The 22,625-nt window shown below is 35.4% G+C and overlaps 12 protein-coding genes across 12 annotated transcripts; 5 read left to right on the top strand and 7 right to left on the bottom strand.

Moving 5' to 3' along the window:
* Positions 1–132: 132 nt before the first annotated feature.
* On the bottom strand, positions 133–744 carry KAFR0B05950 (uncharacterized protein; the record flags this gene model as incomplete). Its single annotated transcript, XM_003955977.1, has 1 exon — positions 133–744. The coding sequence occupies one exon, from the start codon at positions 742–744 to the stop codon at positions 133–135; it is 612 nt and encodes a 203-aa protein (XP_003956026.1).
* Positions 745–1,685: 941 nt separating this feature from the next.
* Positions 1,686–2,921, top strand: STB3 (Stb3p; the record flags this gene model as incomplete). The annotated part of the gene is made up of 1 exon (XM_003955976.1): positions 1,686–2,921. One exon carries the CDS (start codon positions 1,686–1,688, stop codon positions 2,919–2,921), a length of 1,236 nt encoding a protein of 411 aa, XP_003956025.1.
* Positions 2,922–3,969: 1,048 nt separating this feature from the next.
* Positions 3,970–5,691, top strand: KAFR0B05930 (GATA-type transcription factor; the record flags this gene model as incomplete). Its single annotated transcript, XM_003955975.1, has 1 exon — positions 3,970–5,691. The coding sequence occupies one exon, from the start codon at positions 3,970–3,972 to the stop codon at positions 5,689–5,691; it is 1,722 nt and encodes a 573-aa protein (XP_003956024.1).
* Positions 5,692–5,961: 270 nt separating this feature from the next.
* CDC37 (Hsp90 co-chaperone CDC37) lies at positions 5,962–7,467 on the bottom strand (the record flags this gene model as incomplete). The annotated part of the gene is made up of 1 exon (XM_003955974.1): positions 5,962–7,467. One exon carries the CDS (start codon positions 7,465–7,467, stop codon positions 5,962–5,964), a length of 1,506 nt encoding a protein of 501 aa, XP_003956023.1.
* Positions 7,468–7,724: 257 nt separating this feature from the next.
* On the bottom strand, positions 7,725–8,363 carry TAF10 (Taf10p; the record flags this gene model as incomplete). Its single annotated transcript, XM_003955973.1, has 1 exon — positions 7,725–8,363. One exon carries the CDS (start codon positions 8,361–8,363, stop codon positions 7,725–7,727), a length of 639 nt encoding a protein of 212 aa, XP_003956022.1.
* Positions 8,364–8,628: 265 nt separating this feature from the next.
* On the top strand, positions 8,629–11,544 carry SEC5 (exocyst subunit SEC5; the record flags this gene model as incomplete). The annotated part of the gene is made up of 1 exon (XM_003955972.1): positions 8,629–11,544. One exon carries the CDS (start codon positions 8,629–8,631, stop codon positions 11,542–11,544), a length of 2,916 nt encoding a protein of 971 aa, XP_003956021.1.
* Positions 11,545–11,674: 130 nt separating this feature from the next.
* Positions 11,675–12,982, bottom strand: TRM82 (Trm82p; the record flags this gene model as incomplete). Its single annotated transcript, XM_003955971.1, has 1 exon — positions 11,675–12,982. The coding sequence occupies one exon, from the start codon at positions 12,980–12,982 to the stop codon at positions 11,675–11,677; it is 1,308 nt and encodes a 435-aa protein (XP_003956020.1).
* A 358-nt stretch (positions 12,983–13,340) lies between these two features.
* SEC1 (Sec1p) lies at positions 13,341–15,549 on the top strand (the record flags this gene model as incomplete). The annotated part of the gene is made up of 2 exons (XM_003955970.1): positions 13,341–13,371; positions 13,454–15,549. The coding sequence occupies 2 exons, from the start codon at positions 13,341–13,343 to the stop codon at positions 15,547–15,549; spliced, it is 2,127 nt and encodes a 708-aa protein (XP_003956019.1).
* A 106-nt stretch (positions 15,550–15,655) lies between these two features.
* Positions 15,656–16,186, bottom strand: CWC15 (U2-type spliceosomal complex subunit CWC15; the record flags this gene model as incomplete). The annotated part of the gene is made up of 1 exon (XM_003955969.1): positions 15,656–16,186. The coding sequence occupies one exon, from the start codon at positions 16,184–16,186 to the stop codon at positions 15,656–15,658; it is 531 nt and encodes a 176-aa protein (XP_003956018.1).
* Positions 16,187–16,420: 234 nt separating this feature from the next.
* NBP2 (adaptor protein NBP2) lies at positions 16,421–17,170 on the top strand (the record flags this gene model as incomplete). Its single annotated transcript, XM_003955968.1, has 1 exon — positions 16,421–17,170. The coding sequence occupies one exon, from the start codon at positions 16,421–16,423 to the stop codon at positions 17,168–17,170; it is 750 nt and encodes a 249-aa protein (XP_003956017.1).
* Positions 17,171–17,420: 250 nt separating this feature from the next.
* ACL4 (Acl4p) lies at positions 17,421–18,578 on the bottom strand (the record flags this gene model as incomplete). The annotated part of the gene is made up of 1 exon (XM_003955967.1): positions 17,421–18,578. One exon carries the CDS (start codon positions 18,576–18,578, stop codon positions 17,421–17,423), a length of 1,158 nt encoding a protein of 385 aa, XP_003956016.1.
* A 280-nt stretch (positions 18,579–18,858) lies between these two features.
* On the bottom strand, positions 18,859–22,500 carry SAC3 (Sac3p; the record flags this gene model as incomplete). The annotated part of the gene is made up of 1 exon (XM_003955966.1): positions 18,859–22,500. The coding sequence occupies one exon, from the start codon at positions 22,498–22,500 to the stop codon at positions 18,859–18,861; it is 3,642 nt and encodes a 1,213-aa protein (XP_003956015.1).
* Between the last annotated feature and the right edge of the window lie 125 nt (positions 22,501–22,625).

The raw sequence follows: 22,625 nt of genomic DNA, 5'->3' as shown, positions 1-22,625 counted from the left end.
TGATTGTAGTGGGATAATAAGGATATTTCTTAACTTAATCTCAATTGATATGAAGCAAGAGGAAAAAAAAAAAATAATTGAATTACACAAGAATATATTGATTAGTTTAGAACTTGTTAAAAAATTCTAGTGTTATTTGATTAATTTTACAGCAAGAGGAAGGGAAGAAAAAATGAGTGTGGGAATTGGAATTGAAGAAACAAAGGGTACCCGCTCCCTGTGTGTGAGTGTTAGAAAATGGCTGAGAGGAGAGATTTGATGAATAAGTTGAGAGAGAGAGGTAGGCAGGAAATTGTGGGAAGTTAGAACGAGAGATGTTGCAGTCTGGAAGGAGGCATCAGTGTAAGTGGTACCGAGTGGTACCGAGTAGACCTGATGGATGCCCAGTAGGTCCAGGCGGAGAGGCCTGACCATGTCTTGCTGGAGCGAAAGAGTGCGGTCGTATGTTACACAAAATGGTTTCATCCATCGGCAAAATTGACAAAAAAAATAGACGGGCAAAGTTGCGTGCGTGAAATTTGCAGCATGGCATCCGTGCTGAAACTTTCGCAGGGGGGACCCAAAAAAAAAAAAATTAATGGAAGGTGGTGTGGGATACCAAAAAGTGCTATTACCCGGAAATGCACACATTAAAGCGGGCAATGGAAATATTGCGGAAAGAGAAAAAGTGGGATTGGAATGGGAGATTTTCCCTTGTTCAAGCCGCTCGCGTTCAGTCACGGAGAGAATGTGGCGGAGAAGCATTCCCTGGGTATTCTTTCTAGAGATAGAAGGTAGTGTCTATGGCACGTGCAATATAAACTCGCTCCTGTTTCTCAATCTCCTCTCGATTACCCTCACGTGGCAGCTAGCCAGCTGATGCTGCAAAGAGAGAAAGAGAATTCGTTGGGCATGCTTCTCGTTGCTTCTGACCCCTGCATTTCGGAAGACAACAGTAGAGGTTATGAAAATCCAATCATAGCTCAAGAGGGAAACCCGCACGATGCGGCTACATGCTTTTCATCCCCCTCTCGTCCAATCACAACAGAAGAACTCTCCCGACGGGGAATCCTCACCACCACCATTACACTAATGAGTGAGTGCGTTTCCACACGTCAATCCTTCATAATAGATAATAGAGGGAAACTAAAAAATGTTTCCCACGCTCTCCAATGTACGCATTGCAATAATAGTACTAGTAAATAATTCTAATAATAATAATAATAGTCCGCGCCTTTTCCGAGTTAAACTTTGCACATAATGTAATAATAAAGAGGACGTATCAGAATAAATTCTTGACAAATTCAATCCGAGAGCACACATCTCTCATTAAACATCGTCACCATCATTCCCGCCGACCTCTCTCTCTCTCTCTTAATAAAACCATCACACCGTCTATCTTTTTGTGACTCAAAAAACAGCACTTGTTGTTGTCACATTCGTTTTCTCCGGCAACTGTCAAAAGAAAATAAAAAAAATAAACAACGAGAGACAGACGCACAACATACATCTGATAAAAACTGGAGTCTATCTTATCGAGAGACAACCCCATTCCTGTAGGCAAGAAAAAAATTATTAATATAAATTAACGCGTTTTAAAATTAATATCAATTTAAGCATTCTAAACTTAACACAAGTAACTCACCAACCAACACTTTTTTTTAATATATTCTTCCCACACTCTTTAAATTATTACACACAATATAATGACAGAAATTAACGACTCTAATGAACCTAGTACGACTAATAATAGCATTACCAACAAACCAATTTCCACTTCATCTCCAGCAGGACTAGCCGCTGCTTCAATGGTAACACCACAAAGATTATCTACATTATTATCTGATAAAGGTCCATTAGCAATTAGATACATTACTAAATATTTATCAAAGGATATACCATGCTTTGAGAAATTATCAAGTTCAAAACAAAGAAGATTGATTATTAATGCAATGGAATTAGGTGATAAACAAAATTCAATCATTTTTGAAAAAATTGGTTGGGGTCAATGGTCAATTAAATTCGTACCAATTGAAGATTTTGAATCACAAAGAAAATTAATTAATATTGCAAATTTAAAAATTAAAGATAATCATCAATCTACGACTAATAAGAGAAGAAAAAGTACTACCGCCGTCCAAACAAACGTTAAGCCAACTACAATGTTTATAGATGAAAATGTGTTACACTCAGATGATTCAGATTCCGCCGATGATCGCATAATGTCAATTGCTAAAATCATTAATAATAACAACAATAATAAACAAACTACCTTTAGTTTAGATAGAAGACAATCAACAGTAATATTCAATGAACAATTATTCATTCCTTCACAACAACAACAACAACAACAACAACAACAACAACAACAACAACAACAACAAAGCTCCTTACAATCTGATGAAAATTCAACTTTTAATGAACAAGAATTATTAGCACACAAAATTAGACCAATTATTAAAAATAAACAACAACGTCGTCGTTCAAGTTTAGCAAAACCAAATATTACTCTAAGAAAAAATTCAGTACAACAACAACAACAACAACCGGATTCTTCACCTGTTCAAAGTGACTCCGGAATCACATCCTTAAGCGAACCAAATTCAAGAAGACCTTCCTATGTTTCATCAAATATAAGATCCACATTAATTCCAACAAATAAACTGAATAATTATCGTTGGATACCAACCTCCCCACCACAATTATCAAAGTTAAGTGGTAAAAATTATTCTCATAATTTGAATTCAATTTCAAATGATGAATTGTTAGTTTCGGATACCGATGAAGAAGACTGGGAATCAATGGGTGCTGCATCCTTAAGAAATTTGAGTAATAATAGTCTAACAAAGGAAAACACTGACAGCTCATTAAATAAGAAGATTACTCCAAAGATAAAAAACGATAATGATGCCGCTTTACTTTTAATGAGCTTAAAATCATAAAAACATACACAATAATGATTCCAAACAAAAAAAATAAAATAAAAGTAATCTAATAATATTAAGTAAAAATAAATAAAAGATATAACTTATCTGTACTTCTTACGCAAAAAATTCAATAATATTAATGACGTATTTCGTAACGTTCATTGAAACTACATTATGCAAGTTAATTTTCATTGTATCAGTTGCATCTTCAAGATCTGTTAAACCACGAGTAAATAAAAGAAACATCATACATAAGCAAGCCAAATGACATTACCCTCCAAGTGTGTAATAATATCCGTTGCCCTGAATTGAAAAGGAGTCATATTCTCCACCTGCAAAATAGCTCATCGTTTAGTTCGAGGGTATTCAAATAAATAATCCCCTATCGCCCTGGGAGGGACACAAAAAGTTGTCCCTATCAAACTAGGGCATGCCACTACCGACATGGCTCTTTGTGTTCCCTGTAAATATTCTCACTATTCATATCGTCTCTCTGATTTACGTCGCAATGGAATCGCCTTCGCGGAGTTTCTCTCTGTCGTCCACGTTGTCAGAAAAAGGGAAGTGACACAGCTAATATACCACACGAGAAACTCAAAGCACCATTAAGATGCCACGAAGAACATGAATTCCCCTTGATATCTACGAATTTGTGTAAAGCATTTTACCGAGAAAGGTCCTCCATCCACAGATGGGACGATATCGCATACCTTGAGCTCCATTCTAATTTTAGTGTCAAAGGAAGAAGAAGCACTACATCAAACTTGGCGAAACTAACATAGAAAATGGCGTATCATCGTTACATTTTAGACCCTTTTTCTTTTTGGTTTGAGTTCACACTTAGTTTTCTATTAATAACTGTGACAATATCAAACTATTTAAAATTGGACAAATTATCTTTCTTTCTTTCTTTCAAAAACTTTCCATCTATTTCCTGCAATAATTTAATAATCAAATTCAGACCATTGGAGTGCATATACAAGTATATATTCCAAATAATTTGCTAATTATAATAATAAAAAACAATATAAAAGAAAGAAACACTAGTGCTCACGGTGACTTCATGGCTGCGACAACCTTTGATACGGGCCGTTTCCTTGGACAGTATTCAGCAAAAAAACTACCACCATTATCGCAACCAAAAAGTGACAGAGGGGCGTTAGGTAAACATAACATATTTGACTGCTTAAATAATCAGGAATTACTTAGTGTACCTAGATCCACTGTATTTCTTTCCGATATACCAAACTTTGAAAAAGGTGTCACTGCTCTTTCTCAAAGTAACAATATTGATAACACAAAGTTTAACAACTCAAAGATATCACTTCCAGGTATTTCTACAGTTATAAATTCAACCAACTTATATTCTAGGGATAATTTTACTACAAACTCAGTGTCCAACCCATCAAGATCTTTTAGTATTAACTCAACAACTACCTCTGCTTCTATAGCAGATGTTACGGACACTACTCCACCACAACACTCGGCAGCTCTTGGTGCGTTATTTCAAGTTGTTGATAATGAATATAAAAAAAATTGCGATGAGATGTATCAACAATGTATTGTTGATGTAATGAAAGAACGACAAAAATTTGAAAATACGTTTAAGACGCTACAAATGACAAGAATTGATAATGTATCTTCTACTTCAATACTTGAATATATCGATGAGCAAAAACTTATCAATTTGATGAAATCAAGCGATTATATCACTCTCAAATTTTCACAGTTACTCGAAATAAAGCAAAAATCTTTGTACCATACCACTACAAAAATTTCAAAGTGCAGCACCCCGACGATCAAAAGTACTGATAATCTTTTTTCAGTCAATTTACCTTCTCCACTTACCGCAGTCTCCTCAAGAGGAACTCAAATAACCCCAGTCAAATACTACTCGACGCCAAATTTGGTTTCCTCAGCGAGTAACAGGAATTTGTTTCCTTCCACCAAACCGGATCCACATCTACATTATGAAAGAGCACACTTCCAGAGGGGCCCAGAATCAAACAGTAATATACAAGTTGCCTCATCGTTGAGATTTCTTCAACCACAGGTAAAGCGTCATTATGTGCCTGTCGTTAAATTAAGAGAAAGGCAATCAAATATTGACGTACATTATGGACCTAGAATGGTAGATGGATATGAGATATCAGGTCAAAACAGCAACTTGAAATCTGAAGAACAAACAAGCTCGGTAGCTATGACACCCATTCTAACAGATGACCGGGTGACAACATTCAAGGATATTATGATTGTAAATCCAAAGGTATGTGACCCATCTAAACGACCTTTGGCCTATACCCAGCCATTGGAGTCATATTTTGACTCTGATGAAGAAGAAGAAACGGCACAGATAATTTCGTCTGGGTCGTCATCCTCCTCAGGTAATTTACTGGAGGGAGTTAATAATGTGTCAAGAGAAGGCAAGCCCTATAGGATTGTTAAACACAACGGGGGCAATAGAAGAAGAAAGAAAAAAGCACCGAAGTTTACTCGTGATGAACACGGTAACTTGAAAACGTGTGTTCATTGTTCAGATGCTGACACAGCAGAGTGGCGAGTTGGACCGTATGGCGAACGCACTCTTTGTAATGCATGTGGGCTGTTTCATAGAAAATTAACAGACAAATTTGGAGTAAAGTATTCGAACATTTTGATGCGTTACCGTAAACGTATTAATCCGTTTAACAGACGTGTACCAGCGTTCATAGAAGTTCCTGCAAATTTTGTGAAAAAACTACTGGCTGATCCAACAATAGATCAAAATTTCTTCAATATAAAGTAGGCTAACAGAGACATCGTGGTCTGTGGCTGAAAATTAGTTCTTTTGCTGTTTCCTTTTTCAATGTTCTTCTAATTTTTAATATACTTAATAATTAATACAGATTTTCATATAAACAAAAACAAAAACCATCAAAGTTTGCCTTATTGTAATTATATTCTGCAATATATGTACGATACCATATATGACTGTTTCCGCAAGTAATACCATCACTTCAAGAAAGAAAAAAACAAATTTAGTTCACTATATAAATTTATGCAATATAACTATAAATCAATCAACCACATCGTTAATATTCTCGTAGTTACCTTCGTCAGATATTTCTCTGTTATATTCTCTTTTAATCTCATTGAAATCATCCTCATTTTCTAATAAAGCTTTGACACCAATAATTTCTGCTTCATTGAAAATGTCTAGAACGTTTTCAGCATCTTCAATTGTCATTTTTGCAAAAACTTCATTTACTTTATCCAAGCTTTGTGTCTTTAGTGCTTCCTGCATTTCAACCGATAACGTGTTAAAAACTTCACATTTTCTTATTTCATTAGCATCCTTCGAACTGAAGTCAGGTAAATTGACCTCCAATTCAGTGGAGTCATCGAGTGACTTCAACTGTATAGTTTCAACACCCTCGACATTAACTTCTTCAGCACTTTGCTCCTCTCTGATTATCTTAGATCTTTGTTTAACGTGATTGAATTTTGCGGACACACTCTGTAAAAAGGATTCTTTACCTTTCGTGTTAGAAGTATTGAATATAACCTTATTAAAAAACATAGAAATAACTTCTTTCAATTCATTGACATTCAAGGTTGAAATTTTTTTCAAGTCATAAATTTCACGAATGTATCCCAGCAGTTCTGACTGGTGAATGATTTGATATGTCTTCGTATCTGCTTCCTTATCATCGTCATCCATTTGATATTCAAAAGATTTCATCATTAAAGCATCTTTTTGTTGTTCAGATATAATTTGCATATTATTGACCAAATATTGTTCCATTTGCTTATATTCATTGAATGGAATGGAACCAAACGCTTCCGTCTCAGGCGCTAATTTCAAGACATCATCTTTGTAATCAATGAATTCCATTGGTGGACTTACTTTGGCGCTATTTAAAACGATATTTCTGATGGTTTCATCATCATCCTGCTTTATTTTCATGGATTCCATAGCTTTGTTGACATTTTTTGCTTTATCATCCTCACTATCCTTCTTTTTATTCATAAAACCACTGTCAAATCCGGTGTGGACATCTTCTGAAGAGATATGTGCTTGTTTTTCTTTATATAATTCATCCAATTTTTCCTTAGCCTCAACAGTGACAGAGTCAATTTTAGATCTATGGTTCAACAGTAATTGTTTGATGATGGTTCCATCTTCTGGATTCTTATTTTCTTTCTTAGCATCACCTTTCAATTGTTCAAATAAATCTTCCACCATCTCATTGTAAGTAGCAATATCAGGATCCACGTTATCACCAGCAGATTTTTCAACTTTATCAAAATTTTCATTCAAAAATTTGGTAATAGAAGTTAAATCAGCAAATTTTGCCACATCAACTTGCTGTAAAATCTTATCCACTCTTTTATTCAAATTTGCATACATATCGACTTGTGTTTCCAAATTCTTGATATCTTGATTTCTCTTGAATCTTTGTTCATGAATACTTTGCTGTTTCCATTTTATGAATGATTTCTTATCGACATTTGGATGAACTTCAACGTCTGAATCATCTGATAACTCAATCTTATCCCATTTAGAATAATCGATAGGCATTTTTTGTTTACTTGACTATACGAATGTACTGGTATCTGTGGATTTATTTATCCTTTGAAACTTTTCATCTGCTTCTATATCCTTATATATCCCATTAATTTGGAAAGAAAGCGAAACTCAAAGAATTTCATAGAAGTAAAAACTATACAGGATATCACCATAAATACAAAGAAACTGATACTAAAAAGGCTATATAACACTCTGTAACGAGGCAAGATTATACTGTCCTGACGGTAAGCGTGTCGGCACGTGAACAGCTAACGATAGAAATCTGGACGCCCTATATTTAAGCCATATTCCGACACTGCATTACTTAGATCATTTACGGTCAGAACGACTTTGCTTGCATTGTTTTTCTCATTTTGCTGCTGCTGCTGTTGTGAGAACTGTTGCTGCCCCGGCTGTTGTTGTCCCAGCATCAACTGTCGAGCCCTAGCTTGTCCGTTGTTGGCGTTGCTCACAGCAACAGTGGATCTTATTCTTGAATATTCGTACGCATCGTTCGCAATGTCGCTGATGAACTTCTGTGTAGCTAGAGCCAGCAGCCTTTTCACCCTTACGTCAGCACAATCAAACCCATTCTTCCTCATGTAGTAGTCAATGACTGCGTCAGGTATAATTGGAGGGTTATCTTCCATGAGATTCAATATCTCTTCCAGACTCTTATCTTTCCTCGTGAATTCGGGCAAATCAAAAAGATTGCCACTCCCATTGTCTATTTTAACATTCTTGTCACTCTTGTCGCCTTTATTACCGTCGTCAGCTAACAGTATTGGCGCATCTTCATTATCGTTAAATTCATCCATTTCCTCTTCCACATCCATCTGATCCAGACTGGCACCATCCATCTCCACATTATCACTATTCCCCTGCTGTTGTTGTTGCTCCTCGCTCATCTTATATCCGTCAAACGCAGTGTGTCCTCTCTATACCAATCAATCACTCACGCTGTCTCTCTTACATTTAACAAACTGTCTCAGCCTTTTAAACTTTCGTTAAATTTCATTTTGCTTAGTGAAGAATCTTTTGCCGGGTAACGCCTAACCGAATATCAAACAACTCTCAAATAATAATATATTAGGAACTAAGTAGTAATAAGTTTTCAATACTAATTTATAAGATAGATACAGCACGCATATATCTGTACTGGGGAGTTGAGTCATGGAACCATTTTCATTTGATGACGAAGATCTGCTGGAATTTTATAATCTGAAGTCATTGGATCCCACGGGTTCTTGGAAAGTTGATTCGTCTGTTCTTCTTCCAGATGAAAATAAACTAGCTAAATGGGAATCTGTTGAACTAACAATGGCTAACTCGTACGAAATATTGAAGGATCTCATTTCTCATCAGCAGCAGCTGCATAATTACTACCATAATAATAGTAACAGTTTAGGTAATGATTTCAATTCTATTTTTGACCCTTTGAATAATGAAGAAATGTCAAATTCTTTCCAAAAATTACATTTAGATGACGAGGCACTTACACACTACATGATAAATAGTAAGAAATTCAACGTTCAGAAGTTTCTGAGGGATATTCACAGTACAGATTCGTTCAATGACTTAACTAAATCTCTGGATAATTTAGACAGTATAATTAAAGATCAAGAGGATAATTTAAAACATTTGGTACAATCGAATTTCACTAAATATGTGAAAATTAAAAACAGACTTGATTTAATCTATAAACAATTTTCTGAATCAAATAACAGTAATTTAGCTCAATTATCTGAAAAAGTTGATGAATCAATAAGAGCAACAACTTTAACATTGAAACCTTTATTGGACACAACAACTAGAATTTCTAATTTTAAGATGGCGAGAGATTTCATAGAAGAAAACAGGGCCTTTTTCAACGTACCAAAGACTTTGAAGAATTGTTTAGAAAGGAAGGATTATACAACTTTAACGTCCGAGTATTTGAAGGCTAAAGAATTGTACGAACAATTTAAGGAATCTGCAGTAATAGATTCAGATATTGCCATGCCATCAGATAATGAAGAAGACGAAGATAGTAGCCGCACAATTTCAAATAAGAAAGATAATGTACCAAAAATTGTTGAAATGATTTGGTCTCAAGTTGAAAAAATTATTGAATCGTATAGAAAACAAATGTGGGAGTCACTAATAGGAAACGATAACACCATGTCTAAATTAGAAATTGAATCTCAGGATTATGTGTTACCATTGATTTCTAAGCTATTAGATTTGAATGTAGATGAAAATCCAATAATTAAATGGCTTTATTTCAAATTAGATTTACTTGAGACAACTCTGGTAAAGACTTCACAACATTTATTAATGAAAATTATCAAGGTCCAGAAACAAATTTTGAAAATATCCATTGATGAGAATGATGATTTAGAAGGTGTGGATCTAAGTTATTACCTCTCGATCGATCAGCTTCTACAACTAGATCCTATTAATTTAGAGCTGGAAAATGGAAGAAACAGAGGTAATTCTCCATCAGATAGCTCCCATCAATTAGCATTAAGTACATACAGTGGCTTAACGGATTCACCAACTGTAGTTGATATGTGGTTACTGATTTTAAGATATATCAACGAATTAAAGCACATTTGTACAAAATTTATTGAATTATGGGAACATGTTGAGAAGTTTTTAGATGGAACTTATCAAAGTATTTTAATTAATGAAAAGAAAAAGGATAATATTTTAGTGGGTAATGTGAACGTTCTTGATAATTTTAAAAGATTCTTAATATTGCAGAAGGACCAGGTAAACGATATAAGGAATAGAGGTCAGAAGTTTATCAAATTAACGTCTGGTACACTCTCTTTCTTCCTCCATTCCACTCAAGCATCTCTATCTGAATTTGATCCAGATAAAATATCCATTAACGGATTACACGAAGAGGCTGAAATGACAAAAAGAAAGGATACAGGTATTCCTACAGACTATGGATTTATCCCACCAAGAGCCAATGGGTTGAGTTGCCTCAGATATTTACCTAAAATTACTGATTCACTTTTGAAATTTGTCACTCAACTAGCTCAATTGAGTATCAGTCCTGAAACAATTGAAATTTCAAGAGATTTAGCTTCAATAGCAATTACTCGTTGTATTGGTGCAATTTCCTCAACGAGATTAAGAGATACATCTAATTTCTATAAACTGGAAAATTGGGATATCTACAGGTATGTTCAAAGTCCTGGTGACAATCAAGATGGATCCGCAATAGAATACGGTGTCACACAATTCCCTGAAATTGTCCTCACTGTACAACATTTCAGTATTAAAACCATAAGAGACATTGTTTTCTCATTTGAAAAATTCCCAGTCCTCAATAATGTTTCCGTGGTTGGCTACCCTTCTAAACAGCTGTTAACTGGAATTGAATTGCAACAAATTATTTCTATGGAAGCTGTCTTGGAAGCTATCTTGAAGAATGCTGCCAAAGATAAGGATAATCCAAGAAATTCTAAAACAGTCTTAACTTTAACTAATTTACAGTATATCAAAGACTATACTTTCCCTACAATATTGCAATATTTTGATGATTCATTCGACTTGAAGTTAGAGACCAAACCATTGGAAATTTTCAACTTACTCAATAAAATGGGTTCATCGATTTTTGGTAATTACTTATCTGATCTTAAGATTCACCTTAGAGATATTCTAGAAGTGAAGTTTCAACAGATTAACTGGCCAAATTATAAATCAACTTCATTTAGAATTAATGATTACATCATTGAGGCATTAATGTTGTTGGTTACTGTTCACAGTGAGTGCTATAAGATTGGACCTCAGTTGATAAACAAAATTTTAAAAGAGACTCAAATTTTTATTTCTAGGTATTTGTTCGAAGCATTCAAATCATTCATCGGTAATCTCTCATCAGACGGTCTGCTCCAAGCGACTGTAGATCTCAAATTCTTTCAAAGAGTTTTGGGCTCCTTACTTGAGAAAGACACCGCTGTAACGCTGACTGCTTGCTTACAAAACTGTTTTCAAAACAATATAGACAGAATGAATAAATGCATCGAGGAAACGGAACCAATAGTGACTGCCAATCTCAAAAGAACAAGCGTACAATTTTCTGCATTTAGATAAAATATGTAGATATATATATCTAAAAAAATGATATGACTTTTTCATGTGCAAATAAAATCTAGAAGTGATTGAAATTGGAAATATCGTTGTACAGGTATATACTTTATTTGATATGAATAATGATACAAGGTTATGAGTAATGTTCACCGTGCTTCTTTAAAGAGGTGACATTGTATAGAGGATAAATTTCATTTGACTCAACCGTGGCACTGTCATTGGTTTTAAGGGAGTCGACCAAAACACTATCTAGTTGAGATGATAAAGGTTCATCTATACTAAAGTCATTAGTTTCATTGTTGAACTTTATAAACTTCACGAAATTGCTATTACCTAAGTCACGATTATCTAATGATAAAATAAAAGCGTCCTTGCAGGCAGATAAAGACACGACGTTACCTGGTAAATCAATCTTTGCCTTCAACGTTAAAGTATTATTTTCAAGGTCAGCGCTCAATATAAACAGAACGTTAGTGGCTTCAATGAAAAATGCCACATATGGTAAATTTTCCAAAGAAACTACTTTAGAAACAGCATATTCAACAACATCATTTGCTTCGTTTTGAAATCTGGATGGTGCCGCGTGCTGTTCCGTTAAATATGGTTTTACTAATTCTGCATAGTTAAATTCAGATAGCAACTTACCTGATTCCCAATCCCAAAAGAAGACAGAATCATCACCGCCAGCACTGAGAAGCAAATTACACTTCCATTGTGGTGCATTTATAGATGACACGAATTCTTTGTGGCCAAATAGCCATTTGTCAACTATAAAACTTTGTGGGAAATGAGAGATCTTGATGTGCTCGTCTCTATCGGCTGTGATGATAAATCTTTTGCCATTCTTTGATTCCTTGAATAATATGTCTGTAAGCATGGAAACGTGGCCTAAAATAGGTTCAACTTCATCATTTATTTTTTCCACTACTGGGGCATCAACATCCATTGAGTAGACATCACCAAATTTATCAGCAATCATTATAGTTTTTTCGTCATTACTTATGGCAATGGCATTAGGTCTCTTTGGGAACCTTTGTCTTTTAACCAAATTCAAACAATTCTCCATGTTTTCAAAATCAATATCAAGGATAATAATGGCCTTATCAGAATCAGTACATGCAAATAACCTATCTTCATTTTTGGAGAGGGTTAAATTTCTAATGTAAGCGTGAGTTGATGGAGTCGACATGTTAGAGCCCTGTCCATTTTTTGAAACGGCAGTACCTTCGTTAGATTTAGCTTTCTTTATGCCTTCATTATTTGTGCCCTCTTGATTGTCTCCACCAATTGCAGTGTCATCAATCCACTTCCCGACTAATTGATATGATGAATCTTTGGCTTCACTCTTCTTATAAGCTAGAAGCATATTCTTCACTACAGTGTAAATGACTTGCTCATTTTCACTAGAAACGACGGATTGGACTGGGTGAATAATTGACATCCCGACGGGTTACTGCTAGTGGTATATACTGTCATTTATGTTTGTTACCAAGTTAATGCTCATCGCTAAAAATTTTTCAAATTTTGTTGCCATTCCTCTGAAACCATAATGTTACCCGGCACGAAATATTGAAATTTTAGATCAGAATAAGACGATTCGGGTTTGGCTGTTGAACGACCTTGAAGGAACTGCCAGTAGAAGTGGCGTATAGCAATCTGATTGATCAGGTCAGGACAGATTTGATTTGAATTAGGAATTTCAGTGGACAGATAGTTCGTTATTTTAAGATCCTGGCAAGGTTGGAATTTTCAGAGAACTACGAAGATTAGACCCTTTTTTTGGCACCATTAAGAAAAGGATGTCCAATTTGATAGAACTTCAAAAGAAGTGTATGTAGTCGTTGCTGTTGGTATTAAACTTAGTCGAATGTAATATTTACTAACTATAGTGTGAATGCTACGTTTATCATAGATATATTGGATCTACTTGACGCTGTGGAAACAACACATAATATCAAGTTTTTAGTGATCGATGCTTTCACAGATGCTCTATTTGAGTACATATTCGAATCTAGGAATGAACTGCTGAGTCATGTTACTTCAGTAGACAAAATTGATGCGAGATCCAGAAAGGGGCAACCCTCTGTGGATGTAATATACCTTTTGCAACCAACAAAATTTAATATTAATTGTATCGAAGCTGATTTTTCTAATAGACCTTCAAAGTATAAACGAGCGCATATCAGGTTCCTGCCTGGTATGGAACAGCATATATTGCAGTTTTTTCATTCTAAGCATTACATAAAACAATACTTAGCTAGTATTTCAGAGGCCAAAATCGCATTTTTACCAAGAGAATCAAAATTCTTTCAAACTTTGGATATTGATAAACCTCTACAGATCTTTTTCAATAAGAATTGTAATGATCTGATTGAAAAAAACATCAAAAGAACAATTCAATCTCTTCTGAATATATGTATCGTTACCGGTGAATATCCGATTATTAGATATTCCGAAGCATCAGAAGAAGAGAAACTCTTAACACCATCGTCCAGATTGGCAGAAAAATTGGCAAAAGAGTTTCAGATGGTTCTAGACTCGTATGTTCGTGATAACGAAGATTTTCCTCCACCTTCAAAGAGACCTAGATCAATAATGATAATCACAGATAGACTCTTAGACCCATTAAGCCCGATATTACATGATTTTTCATATCAAGCAATGGCTTATGACATTTCTAATCGTATTAATCCCAGAAGTGATATCTATACTTACAATGCAGAGAATGAATTGGGAGAAATAGAGGAAAAAACCTCCAGATTATGTGGCATACAGGACCCTGACTGGATAGATCTTAGACACCAACATATTGTAGACGCTAATGAGTTTTTACAAGGCAGGATAAAAGAATTGATTGCGAAGAACCCTTTACTGGTTGATAGATCCAATGTCAAAACAGCGAATGATTTAGTTAAAGTTGTTGTCCATTTAAAGGATTTCGATGAGGAGAGAAGAAGAATAATTCTTCACAAGACTCTTATTGACGAATGTTTAGAAGCTAATCATTCTAGGAAGCTGGCTACACTCGCAGAAGTGGAACAAAATTTGGCAGGGTTTGGTCTAGATATTGATGGTGAAAAGGTTAAACATATAACAGAATCATTGTTGCATATATTGACTCTTAAAGAGTGTGAAATTACCGATAAGATTCGTGCCATATTGATCTATGCATTATACAGGGGTGGGCTTATCGAATCAGATTTTATCAAGCTATTGGCATTTATTGGCATTAATCAAGATGACGATTACTTTACTCATTTCATGACATTATTTAAGAATTATCACCACCTTGGATTCAAACTAGTCAAGGAGAAATCAAAAAGTAAGCCTTTTAAAAAGGGCTGGTATCATGATTCAATCGTTAAGGACAGTAGTATTTACACAACGTCAAGATTTATTCCATCCGTGGCAAATATTGTATCAAAGTTAATCGCCAATCCATTATTAATCAGCGAAGATGATTTTCCTTACGTCAAGGACAAACCAATCGAACTTTTGGATGAAGAAGAAAGGGAAGCCGCTGGTGTATCAGCAAATGCCTTTTCTTCGGCATCTCTCAGAAGTTCTCGTCACAAAGCTTCTTGGAGGAAGAACACAAGTAATTTACAAGATAATATTGAGAGGCAGAGACTCTTTTACTATGTTCTCGGAGGAATAACTTATTCAGAAATCAGAGTGGCATATGAACAATCCAATCTAAAAAACAAGGATGTTTTTATTGGAAGTGATGGTATTACAACACCTCTCTCTTACATTACCAGCATAGAATTTATAGACAAACCTCGAGAGTTACTAAATTTAAAAGATGATCAGAGACAAAAGGAGAGAGCGCCAGAATTTTTAACGGAAAGTCTAGCACCAGTTGCAACACCGGTATCTCACGTGCATGTTCGTAGTCATAACGAACCACTAAAGCCTAAAATCATAGAGCCAGTTGTTCAACAACCAGAAAAGGAAAAAAAATTCAAGAAGTTCAAAAAATTCTTAAGAACTTCAAAGGATAAATGATTTCATGTATAATTGTGATGAATATATAAGATTATAATAGTGTATGCGTGTGCTTTTTGAATCATGTTATCGATATCAAATCATGAAGCATCTAACGAAAAGCTATTTATTTAACAAATTTATTCAAAAAGTCCTTGTGATAATCACTTCTGGAGAGATCGTTTATGTAAGATTTGCCCTTGGTATTATTGTTGGATACTTTCTTATTAACATTTTTCTTAGTAGGTAATACTTTCGAACGCCATCCCGTTCTCTGGGACGTAACAGAGGAAGTCAATGTCTCAGATACTTCTGCTGTTGCCTTAACTTTGCTTTGTTTGGATTTTCTTTTCCTTATTTGATCAAGTTCCCTTCGAAGTGCCTCTTGGTCGTCATCAGAATCTTGATCGGAGCTTTCAGCATCATTATACTCTCCTTCCTCGGCAGAAAGGTCTGTTATTTCTTCAGCTCTCATATTTTCATTCGTTCCTACGTCGACATGGTGCTGCTTATTTCCATCGTTTCTCTTTTCCGATGTTCTGTACTTCAAAGTAGTATGTCCTGGTAACAATCTTGCATGCTCGATCGATGTTGGCGTATAACCAGCACTTTTAGCACCACTTCTCGCTTCTAACTGGGGTCTATGTGACGTTGTCATTCTTATTCTACCCAGAAAAGTTACTTTATCGACTATTTATAGTTACAGTTTTCTTATAAGAAGTGCAGATTCCTAACTAGCTTTTATTATTATTTTTTTTTCAAAAATCGTCATTTGTCAGAATGTAAATGAAACATTCGAAAGTGTAATACTCTGGTCAACTTTGCCAAATCTATAGCTCGACATTTAGAAAGGTGCAATTATTGCTACTCAACTGCTTTCAACTAAAATACAATGGTACAACTTACACAGAAACAAAAACCCGAAACAATCAATAAGTCTGTAGTACAAGAAAGTGGGAAAACATTAAATATCAAAGAGGTACCCGCTGGTACAAATACACTCGAAGATATAAAAGAAAATGTTGCAGATGATTTATCAGACATTAGTTATATATCTATCAAGGACTTTGCTTATGATGACGCACATCCCTTACATTATGGTTATTTTAATGATGGAGAAGACGATGAAGATGAGGAGGAAGACACATATCTCGAACCCAATGAAACAAGTAATGATAATATAGATAGGAGACAGAGTATCATACTGCCAAATGAGTATGTTATTAATCAACGAGCCATTGCTTTATACGATTTTGAGCCAGAAAATGATAACGAACTTGGGTTGCATGAAGGCGATATTGTTTTCATCAGTTATAGGCATGGTCAAGGTTGGTTAGTAGCGGAAAACCAGCCGAGAACCAAAACAGGGTTAGTTCCTGAAGAATTTGTGTCGTTTCTTGACAACGATGAAGAGGATAAAGAGGCACATGATATGGCAAGACCATTTTATTTAACACATTTTATATCACAGGGTCTTCAAAATTCAAAGGATATAAGCCAAGGAAATGACTCTAATGATGAGATCAAAAGTAAAAATAGAAATACTAATGATAATCCTAATGATGACGATGAATGGGAAGATATAGATGAACTAGGAACAGAGCTGGGGCATAAATTGAACATCTCTGTACAGGAGGAATAATAGCATAATATAGATTTACACAGACATTACTAAAGAAAGGTTTTCACACACCTATGCATACATGCTGCGCCATCGAATTGAAGGCCAGACCGCTACAAATCATCATCATAATTCTCACGTCGTAATGAATCGTAAAATAAGATAAAATCTCCCTGCTTTTATTTTAGAATTACAGGCATATATAAACATATGTATCAATTGAATATTTTTCAATATTTATGTATTATCTATTGATTAAGAAATTTACCGATTAATCATCACCTCCTGAGATATCATCCAAATCAACCTCTTCATCTAATTCATCATCAAGTAGCTCACCCTTTTTGAGCTTTTGTAATTCTGAGTTGTCAATCGGTCCACCAATCTCATTTAGTAAAGCCAAAGTGCCTGTATAAATTTCCTTTGCTATTTCGTCCGATGAATCGACGGTCTCACCTAACTTTGCTGCAAAACTTAAGGCAATACGTGCATCCTGAATATTGTCATGTATATTTGTGTTTCCTAAATCTAATGGCAATTCTTGTATATGCTGGTTAAATTCAAAGATATTTTCTGGCGTTAGTTCAACATTTGGATTAGATTCTTTGAACGTTTCGACTTTAGCCACTAAATAATTTGTAAAACCTTCCAAATAATAACCTTCCATGTTGTCCTCATCAACTTCTTTAATAGCATTCTCAACCTTGAGTGCGATATCATATAGACCAACCTCAACACACATTTTGGCCAAAGAAAGTAATGGTTGGAGCATATCGACAAATTCGTCATATGAACCTTCTTGAGTATTACTTTCTGATGCAATTTTACTGATTTCATTCTTTCTTTCTTCAAAAAACTTCCAGGATTGTCTGAAGGCGCCACAGGCATCTTCGAATCTTTGTTGTGATATCCTGATAGAACCCAAAGTAGACCATGCCTCAGGAGACGTATTTTCTGAAATTTCCATAGCCTTGTTAATCAGGTTTTCACATTCGCTTTCAGCATTAGGCTCCATACACAGGTCAGTCATCCAAATCTCGATCATCGATAGTAACCCGCTTATGATTTTTGTCATTTGTTCTTGATTAAGGTTCTCACCAGCCTGATTAGATATATTCTCGATACCTTGTGCTAAGATTTGGATACCATCTTTTCCTCCCACCACCTGGCCTAATGTGAAGAATTTATCAGACCCTCCTTGCAAACCTTCGGGATCAATTTCGCAATTATGAACTAAAATTGGATAAGCTTTCTCTAGCTGACCGTTCTCAAGATAAGAATCGGCAAATACCTGTTGTAATGCAATATTAGTCGAATTTTCTGCCTGCAATGACTTCTTATATGGCTTCAGTAATTTTAATGACTTCTTGGGATTGTTCTCGGATAAAGCGAGTCTAGCTTGTTTAATAATATTATCAATTTCGGCCATGGTCCCTAGAATGTTAGAGTGCTAAGCCAAATTATGCTGCAAACCTTAACTTATCTCTCGATTATATGTTCAACTTTCGACCTGATATTTTTATCTCATCGCGATGCTTTGAAATTTTTCATATCAGATTAAACAAATCCCGTCGTGAAATACGATAGTAAATGTAACTAAGAAAAGGACAAAAGAGACGTATGTTTTAACACGTTAATAGGCAGAGAGATACGTGGTTCAGATATCATATGCTGAATTATAATTACATTGTACCTATATATGCATTTTATTATATGCTGTCCTTGCGTACTTTTCTCCGCACGCTCTCGATAAGACTCTTCAACTCTCCGATTTCCTTCAATTCATTTGGAGCGTTAGAAATCTTTGAGTCATCTGAGCCAACTATAGCTTGGGAAGGCGTACGGAATAATGCTGAGTCTTGAACACTTTGGTTAAAAGTTAGATTTGAGAGATTGCCGCTGAAATATCTAGTAGAATCTAATGTTGCTACAGGTGTCTGTTGTGACATTCCATATGAAACTGGTACGTTTCTACTGTAGGATGGTGTTCCTGGGGCAAGATGGCCATTGTAACTAGGTATACGTCCCGTCCGTCTCACCTTTGTCACCAAGTGCGATGGTAGAGGTGGTGATGATGATGTAGAAAATTTACTCATTAATGGAGTTTTGAACTTAGAACTTGTCTTAGTCTCGGATAGCAACACGGGTAATTTCCTCTTCCTCAATTTTGGTGAAGCTGTAACGTGTGACCTTAGATGGGCATACATATTCTTCTCATTAAGTTCCTTGTTTAGCTTTTGTTTCTCCAGTTCGAGCATTTTTCGCATTTTCTCATCAATAAATTCGCTTGACTTCAAATTGTCATTTTTTGCATAAATGCCCGCCAATGATCTTTTGCTGTTCTTATTCAGTTGATCTTTACCCCTCTCTGTTAATTTATAAGTGAAAGTGGATGACATCTTTTTCAATCCTTCTTCTAACGATTTATGTGGAGAGGAACTTGATATATTTACAAAACCAATATTATCGAGGATTCCACTGAGACTTTTAACAATCCTGTTTATCTTCAAATATTTAAAGATAGCGTTATGATCCAAAGAAGTTTCGGATGATTCCCAGTAAACTATTAATAGATTAAAGCATATGTTTGTATTCAGGGAGATCTCCGTCATCAATTTTATCAATTCTTCACCATCCTGTTGTATCTTCATTTCTAAATCGAAAATATCAGAATCTGTAACACCAGTGTTAAATACAAGTAATTGAACGTTAGAAAAATCGAAATTATGATAGTCATCACTGACACATTTAACCTGCATTCGTAAATAGTCATTTTTATACTCAATGGGAATATTGGATTCCTGCAGGTTAAATTTACTTTTTATCCAGGTATTGGCAACTGAAGTCCAGTTTTTAGAATATATTAGCACATCTGCGACAGATTTTAGGTTGCGGGGTACCTTTGTGCTTAGTTTGTCGTAATACAACTCTTTTATGTCCAATGGCCTCCACAGTTCGCTTTTTTTGTTTAACTGTTTCGAGAAGGTATTTATTTCATTACTAACTGGAGAAAATATGTTTCTACGCTTCCTTTCTGAAGAAAAAAAAGAAGAATTTGTATCACTGTTAGGTGTATCCAGTAATCGTCTGATCTTTTTTACCGAAGGTACACCCAATTGTCTTTCGACATTTTCAAGCTGCATTCTACGCTGAGTGTCCACTTCCTTCTGTTTCAGCAAAGCTTGATATTTTTTATACCACTTGTTAAAAGCGTTTCTTGTAATAGTTCTATTATGTGCCACTTCTGCCTTTGAATCAAGATAAACGGTATATAAATTCTCATGTATGAAGGCATCGTACAAGTTTTCGGCCAAATTATCAATCAAACCAGCACGTATCTTCTGTTCATTGAGACATGATTCAGCAGCCCTCTTGACGTGTTCCTTTACAACACCGCGAATCAAACTTTCATATATATCACCGACTGCTCTATCTATTTCCTCTTTTCGTTTCAGTTTCCTAATTTCGTCATCTCTTTGCGCCTCTGATATTCCCACTTGTTGTTTAGCGACTTCTGGTTTTTGTTCGTTTAACTCATTTGTTATTTTAGATTCATCTTTGTTAAATGAGGGTGCCAAGTTAAAAGCAGGTGCTGAGAAAACTTCCTTCTTTGACGTCTGTGGGAGTGAAACCAAAGTATTACTCAGCTTATTATTAGTCAAGCCAAAAGAGGTACTTATTTTACTTCCTTGTAACGGCACCTTTTCTGGTAGGGTGCTGATGGGACCATTATTAATAGGTATTGGCACGGTTGGTAAGCTCTTCGGTATTTCAGTGAGTTTCTTTGGTAAAGGTATTACATTTGGAGTTGCCATCTGAACGTCAGGAATGGAATCGAAATTAGGTTTTCCTGAATTAATTAAATTACTGTAGGTCGTAGCTTGTAGTTTATCTTCCACACTCTGTAAATAGCTTTGACTCAATGGCTGAGTCTCTGGGAGTTTGTGGGAGTGGTGAATAAGAGATTTTAAGTCTGCACCATTATCCACGATGAGAATCGAATAATAATCACAAAATTCAACTAATTCCTCTTGTGTATTGAAAAGTAATCTGCTTTGTAGGTTGTCGAGCGGTATTGGTTTGTGCTTTTTATTTAATGAATGGGATAATGCTTTTACGGCGTAAAACCTTATTTCGCCCAAATAAGTCTCCAAGAAGGACGACATTAGGAAGGGAACTTCCTTTGATTGAAGTAAACTGAAAAATCGTTCATAGAAATTTAATGAATTTTCTGTTCTGACGTATCCTCTTTCAATATAATTAGAATTGGATATAATTCTTCTAAAGCATAAAGCCAATTGTACCAGATCATTCTGTAAGATGTTAGGTGGTAAGCTTAAAACGGTTCTATCATATTGAGGATCTCGTATCTTACTTAATAGAGAATAGGCTCTAAATTCTGCTTCATTTGGGCATTCACCACCATTAGCTCTGACATCATCATAAATTTCGGATAAAGTAATCAATGATTTATGCAATTGTTCTAACTCTTGTTGCAAAGAAAATTCCGCTTTAGACTTGACCATAACATGTAGTATAAGTAAATGAATTCTAACGATACGTTCGTTACAGTCGACACACTCAGGTCCGGAATAATTTTGATAAGTGAAATCCTGTCGTATAGATCTCATTCTATCCCAAAGAAATCTTTCGCCTTCTGGGAGTGAAGTTAGTAAATTATCTACAATGTAGTCGAGGGTTTTCACCAGAACGTGAGGAGGGCGTACGTCAGAAGGTAGTGGAGGTGCAGCAGCAGCAGCTGGTCTGGCAAAAACTTTCAAAGCCTTGGCACGAGAAGCTTTCTTATCACTTTGCTTTTCCTTTTCATAAGAAAATAAAGATGATTCGACATTTCTTCTTGATCTTTCAAAAATTGGACACATATCCTGACAAGTACCTTGAAATATAATCGCTTCATTCAAATCTTTTGCGTAATCGGCTTTATCGACTAAACCTTTCGATTCCATTACTTTACGCTCCATGTCACGCATTTTTTTTAATGTTTCGTACAATTCATTCATGTCACTAATTGAGTTTTCTAGTTGTAACATTTTAGCTTGATTTGCTTTATCCCATGGATCTTGTACGAATGGTCTTTGCTTCAATTGCGGTTGCTGTCCGATTAAGAACCTTGGAGGCTCACGACGCCTATGTTGCAATTTTTGAAACCCAAGAGCTTCTGGGTTTGTTATTAAGGATCCTAAGTTTATGTTTCTTCCAACCATATTGGCAGTTTCCCTATAGTTAGTTTGCTGTCTCGATTTATTGGTTAAGGTTGACTTACCATTGGCTTTATTCGATTGCAAAAGAGGATTCAAATTGCCAACCGTAGGACCGAGAGAAGCGCTCATCTAGCTAGCCTCGTTTCTCAAGAATGGTGGTATGACGAAATTTGGACAATGAAGAAGCGAAAACCTTTTAGCTTTGAGTAAGATTTCTTTCTTATTCAAGAGTGGTTTAAGTTGCCAAAAAAAAA

The sequence above is a fragment of the Kazachstania africana genome, chromosome 2 (assembly GCF_000304475.1).
Source record: "Kazachstania africana CBS 2517 chromosome 2, complete genome".
NCBI classification, from domain to species: Eukaryota; Fungi; Ascomycota; class Saccharomycetes; order Saccharomycetales; family Saccharomycetaceae; genus Kazachstania; species Kazachstania africana.
The sequence above is the reverse complement of the archived record's forward strand: the minus strand, read 5'-3'. Positions and strand labels throughout refer to the sequence as shown.